Source organism: Trachymyrmex cornetzi, unplaced genomic scaffold, assembly GCF_001594075.2.
Source record: "Trachymyrmex cornetzi isolate Tcor2-1 unplaced genomic scaffold, Tcor1.1 scaffold12, whole genome shotgun sequence".
Taxonomy (NCBI): domain Eukaryota; kingdom Metazoa; phylum Arthropoda; class Insecta; order Hymenoptera; family Formicidae; genus Trachymyrmex; species Trachymyrmex cornetzi.
This window is the reverse complement of record NW_017295761.1, coordinates 30,993-37,575: the sequence shown is the minus strand read 5'-3', so window position 1 is coordinate 37,575 and position 6,583 is coordinate 30,993. Positions and strand designations below refer to the sequence as shown.

The window sequence follows — 6,583 nt, the reverse complement described above, 5'->3', positions numbered from 1 at the left end:
AATGTAGTTTATGAAATTATTGGAAATTGTAATTTTTACGTGATCATTTGAATTTGCTTAATTTATTTATCTTACTTCTGCAACATGTACAAGTAAGGCAGCCTTGTAACATCAAGTTTTATTCGATAGATACATTCGATAGATTCGCAGATACCTATGAGAGAACTCGTGATACGACAATTAACCTCTGATTAAAATTTTGATAAAATGTTGCAAATATTTAGAAATATACATTGCGGACGTTGCGCAAATAGTGCCTTTGCGTTCTGTTAATAGGTACATATCACATGCATACATATACATATATTTCTTTTCTTTCAATTAAGAATCCTGCGGATTCGCTAGGCGATTTTTACGTAGCGAAAGTTTTGCTTAGGGTCCTATTTATCGTTCACTTCGTAAAAAAGCGATTGATCACGATCACGCTAAATCTACGTGTATGGACGGATAATTTGCTAAAGGCAGGTATATAAAAATGCTTTCGGTAAGAACAAAATTGGTGAGATCTCGCTTACTTAATGAAAACGGTATAAGCCTATCAAATAGTGCGTAAAGTTATCTCTGAAAAAGAATGTAACGCCTGTATGGCGAATACAAATTTTTTTAAATGCTCGAACATATCGTAAAATTCCTATCTCTGCGCGAGTATTCGATAAATATATAGAATGTATTTATTTACAGCTAAACTTTGTAACGTAGATACCCTTAAAGCAATTAATCTATTATTCTATTAATACTCGTGAGAGTTACGTACGGATGTTGGATATGCTTGGCAATGTAACACCGTGCATCCGCAACAGATTTGGTAACCCCTACTTCTTATTAACACAAGATGCCGGATTAAAAGAAGACTTATTTTTTTCTGTATACTTTTAACATAAGGAGAAACTTTGATTACTCTGATATACATCTCAAACAAAGAGCAATGAGATTGTACAATTACGAATATGAGGTCTGCTTTTATTTTCGCAGCTTAGTTGCAATAAGATCAACAATGAATTAATTAATTTTCTTTACTTATATCGTTAAAATATTAATATGTATCCTTCCGCTCCGCTTCTGACAATATTTATCATCAGACAATACGCATAACGTTATATGTGCTCGTTGTATCGCAAAAAGTTTTTAACAATTGATTTTTCTTAAAGATTATCAATAAGCTTTGTCTCCGGTGACTGGAGATTCACTTGGGTCACTTACTTGACCCATGACGATCTCGTTATTAACAGTCTATTAAATTAGTGTTTTATTAGATTATAGATATCATTTATGGACGTAATTGGGATTAAGTAACACGCGTTGTTGTAACAAACAGTCATCCTCTTTAGAACACCTACATAAGACATGCAACAAGTACACGTATCAACTTCCGAAAGTCATTAACGATTGACTGAATTGAATGTTGAGATCTTTACTACATCGTGTGAAGAAAGAATGCAGTCCATTTCAACTATACATATTTATAATTTTATTGTCTTAATATAAAAATTTAAAGTAAAAACGTTAAATTTTTAATATATATTGTACGTATATGAACACTGTCTGTTAAGCCCAAATCTTGACGGGCGATTTCCGTGAAAATCTTACACAGTATTGTATCTCTGTAAAACTCGAAGAGCGAAATATCACTCCAAATGAGTGAAATGTAATGTGTAACGAAGTGAAAATTGAGTCCGTGCACATCGACTGATTTGCTACTCTAATTAATAGATAAATTGCATTCTATAAATTGGAGTAAATTCCTATATAGAAGAATGACGTATATAGATCAGCATGTATACATTTAAAAAAATTAATGTTCAACAAATATTATTCTTATGTTTGTCGTTTTTAATTCGCCCACCTTCTTTACGTTCTTACAAGGTTCGATTGATTTAGTCGCCCTAAAAAAAGAAATTGTCGCCATAATGTGCAGAGAAATGCACAAAATTGATTATTCCCGCTTTCTATACGGATGTGGCGTCAAATCTTTCTTACGAGAAGACATCTACATCTGTTGAGAGCTTTGCGAAACGCTCTTTGCTCTAAATTAAAGTGAAATAAATTAACATTCTTGAGGCTTCCACGGGTGTTTTCTGTATAAAGATTATGCGTTTCGCGGCTTTCCTCCGTGTCCAGATCCATTCTTGAGATGCCAACGTTTCGTGAACCTTGCAGTCCACTTCATCAGGGTGAGGGGCAGCCTGTTCCTCCAGGTTCCTTTTTTGCCCCTCGCCCTGATGAAGTGGACTGCAAGGTTTACGAAACGTTGGCATCTCCAAAATAGATCTGGATACGGAGGAAACCCGCGAAACGCATAACCTTTATAGTGAAATAAATTATTAAAATAAAAATCACGCATAGGCCGCGCCACGTATAGCCATTCTAAACATTTGAGTGAAAAATTTACTCCTAGCTTATGAGTGCCTGCGTTTACTGAAATTAAGTGACAATTCTCTCTTGTAGTGACTATTGCAATTACTTTAATTACTTTAATATTAATGATATATAAGTCCACTCTACGAGATTTAGAGAGTATGCATTCATCCCAAGCGCGGATTCGGTGAATTCATGCAAAACTCGCATGTTTACTGATTATGGACATTTTCTAGCAAAAGTGTAACACAGTGAATCATTTCATCCTTGTTTAACATTGGCAAAGATGCATTCATTGTGTTATAGTGTCAACTGTATCTCTTGTTAGAAAACGCTCTATATCAATCCAGCATACATGCGTGTTACAAATAATTATCGTAATGTTTTTTAACATATCAAATTATAATTTACTGCAGAGTTTTTCATAATGTAATAAAACTCTTAATCAATTTCTGTATCTAACAATGAATATCCGTTCCATTCCCGGTCATTTCAACAGGGATTTACTATGCGTGTATATTCCAATATTCAGTTCACGACCATTGGGAATGGCACGAGTTGGAAGTCGGCAGCGTATTGTTATAAACGACTGAAAATCTTTTATTGTGAAATAGCTGGCAGTGCTTGTCGCTAGAAGACATTTGGCATACACTTCGGATATGCCCGAATTGGAATGCTGGTCTAAGAGTCGCCGACGTCTCAAAAACCTACATTGCCGTTTCTAATGGTTGACTCTTGCTTCGTGTGGCTGCCGATAGCTGCGTGAGTTCCGTGGGCTCATTGACTAGGAACGCGTCCAGATTGGTCTCGAGCAAGACTTCGCTCTTCGAGCGTAGCGGCTTCTCTTCACCCGTGTCGAAGTTGGTCTCTAACAGCGCCTCGCTCTTAGGTCTGCTCTCGGCTTCATAATGATAGGGATGTGGCGGTACCGGTGGTTGAAAGTCCGACGCGTATTCCGGAACGGGCTCGGATGCCTGACTCGGAGTTAACGTAGTCGAGTCGTAAGGGGGCTTTAAGTAATCCATAGGATCGTAAACGCCTGATGATGTCTCAATATCGCGTTTCAATTCGATCATGGAATCGGTGAGCGCGATACTGGAATGCAACGGCAGCGTAGATGTATTGTTGAGATACGACGAGCTCTCATTGTTGGCATACACTGTGGGACTTTCATCAACTGATGTCGACTGTATGTTTGGCGGTGATGACCAGTTAGAAGCGGCGGCGGCGACAGCGCCGTCGGTAGTACCGTTCCTTACCGCAAAAGTAGAATGATTGCGGAAGCCCTCATTACGGTATGCCAGGTCAAAGACCGGATTATCGACACTTTGTGCTGCACCGTACTTCTGCACCGTATTCTTGAAATCGCTCGTGCTCGGCGAATATCGCGGGTTATGAGCTTCGTACACATCATAACTCTGATTATCCTCTATTGAGGAGTTCAGTTGTGACTTGTCCATTGAGTCTAGACTGCCACCGTTCAGCATGCGCTTGTAATTTGAGTTCAGCGTATCCGTGGAATGTTTGGTCTGAAATATGTGAAAAAAGATTATTTAAATATTATTTAGAGATGTCCCGCTTAAAAATTTTTCTTAGAATTCTTCATATAATTTTTCAGAACTTTTATGAAAATTTCAAATTTTTCAGAATTCCTGTACAATTGTTTAAAAAATTTCTTCATATATGTAAATTTTGAAATCTTCTAAGATTTCTCACTTTATAATTTCTAAAGAAATTTTATAAAATCTGAAAAAGTTTAAAGTATTTTTTCCAGAAAATTCATTAATTAAAATGTGACAAGTTCTTAAAAATATTATAAAATTTTTTTTAAACTAAGAGTACTAATTTTCTTAATTTCTTTAAAGCTAGATTAGACCATTTACACATTTAAAGTTTTTAATTAATGTAGTTTATACATCTCTATTATGCACGTTAATTTTAAAAACCATTTGCATTTATTTGCTCGGGTGAACTATCACGCTGATCACAATCCATACCCAACAAACCAAAACATGTAACATAGACGTATATGTAATATCATATCCCAGCAAACCAATATGTAACTGTAATATAATTTACATGCGAGGCGCATTTGGAGAACAATGTTATATTTTATGGGTGTGTGTATGAGATATAAATATTACATAACTCTTAGAGTACTTTAGAAGAACAAAGATATATAGCTTTGTTACATATATAATTCACAACTGTTACATAAAAACGTATTATCACATATATATATATTGAAATACATAACATAAATATAACAGTTATTTTTAATTATTAATATATTCAACAGTGCGCGCTATACCTTTAAGCAATTTAACATAAAATTTAGTTTTATTTATTTTATATACGAGTATATACATACACTCTATATATTATTGCAGTGCGATTTTTACGTAATAAAAATATTTATAATAAATTATTCTACCTACTCATATTTCATTTCAAAATATTATAAAAGTATTATAGTTATAAATGTACCAACAATATGGTAATAGCTACCAACAATAAATATTTATATTTTAAAATAAAATATAAGTAAATAGAATTTGTTTATTTTTAAACGAATATATATATTGCATTATATAGACATAATATAGATATTGGAAAAATATGTAACATATACATTACTGCAATATATCAGTGAAATATAACTATACATAACAACTTTGGAACGTACTATGTTATGTATAGTTATCTTTCACTGATATATTGCGGTAATATAACAATATATATGTTACATATTTTGCTATATCTTGTGATATATAACACCAATATATATATGTTGTCTATATAATGCAATATACATATTCGTTTAAAAATAAACAAATTCTATTTACTTATATTTTAATTCAAAATATAAATATTTGTTGTTGGTAACTATTATATTTACAATCATAATACTTAAATATTTTGAAATGAAATATGAGTAGGTAGAATAATTTATTATAAATATTTTCATACGTAAAAACCGCACTGCAAAAATATATAGAGTATACGTAATAAAATAAATAAAACTAAATTTTATGTTAAATTACTTAAAGGCATAGCGCGCACCGTTAAATATATTTAAAAGATAACATCTATTATATTTATGTTATGTATTTCAATATATGTGTATGTAATAATACGTTTTTACGTAACAGTTGTGAATTATATATATAACAATGCAATATATCTTTGTCGTTCTAAAGTACTCTAAAAGTTATGTAATATTTATATCGTGTATACATACCCATAAAATATAACATTGTTCTCCAAATGCGCCTCGTAAGTTATATTACAATTACATATTGGTTTGCTGGGTATTTACCGCGATAGGCTTTCGACGATAAGCGAGTTCCGTGAAGCCGGACGTGGAGCCGACCGATCGCAGGGAATGTAGGGATTGCCTGATGGAGTTACGTCGCTTCAGTCTCTCAAGCTTACGCTTCTTCGACTTGGACGCCCACAATACGATCGCTGCAGTTAGCAATGCGAGTGCAACGCCAACAGCTCCCAAAACACCCACCGCAACGATATCTTTCCTCCAAGACAGAGGATCGATGTTGACTCTGGGATCTGTTAAAAGATGGAATGATTTTTTATCATTGTTTTGCTTATATATTTCTTTTTATTTTATTATCGCCCAGCTATATAAACGCTAAATATTCATAAAATGCTCGACTTGTATTTTAAATGTTCCGTATATTCATATATAGTTTTCTGGTATAGTAGAAGAATGTTCACAGAATGCTCAAATGATAATGAAATATTCAGAATATTATAAGAACATTTTTTGTATGTACTATTAAACTCGCTCAAAATATTACGTCGTATATTTTAACCTAGATAGTTTTTTTACTTATATAAAAAAACTTACTCACTCATGAGTAGTACGTACCCTACCAACAGATGGACGTGACGAAGTTGTATTTCTTGTAAGTAAAAAAACTATCTGGGTTAAAATATACGATGTAATATTTTGTTCGTAAAAGCCTCAAAAATTGGACTCCTAGGTGAAAGTAAATGAATTGTGTGTTTTTTAAAAATATAACTCTGTTTAAAAATTAATTCGGAGATCTGGTATTCTTAGGAGAATTAATTTTTCGCAATATATATATACAGGGTGTCCCATTTTAAATGATCCAGCCAAATATCTCGAAAACTAAACCCAGTAGACAAAAATGTTTCAGACAAAAGTTGTTTGACTCGAAGGGGGACATAAGATGGTGCCATCGAT

The 6,583-nt window shown here is 33.3% G+C and overlaps 1 protein-coding gene across 1 annotated transcript in view; it reads right to left on the bottom strand.

Moving 5' to 3' along the window:
- Positions 1 to 2,313: 2,313 nt before the first annotated feature.
- Positions 2,314 to 6,583, bottom strand: part of LOC108766946 (protein bark beetle) — a 9,442-nt gene continuing 5,172 nt past the window's right edge. Inside the window, exons 6-7 of the mRNA XM_018516538.1 lie at positions 5,675 to 5,922; positions 2,314 to 3,884 (exon numbers count right to left, since the gene is read on the bottom strand). Coding sequence (XP_018372040.1) covers positions 3,063 to 3,884; positions 5,675 to 5,922 — 1,070 coding nt within the window. The 3' untranslated portion in view covers positions 2,314 to 3,062. The remainder of the gene's footprint in view (positions 3,885 to 5,674; positions 5,923 to 6,583) is intronic.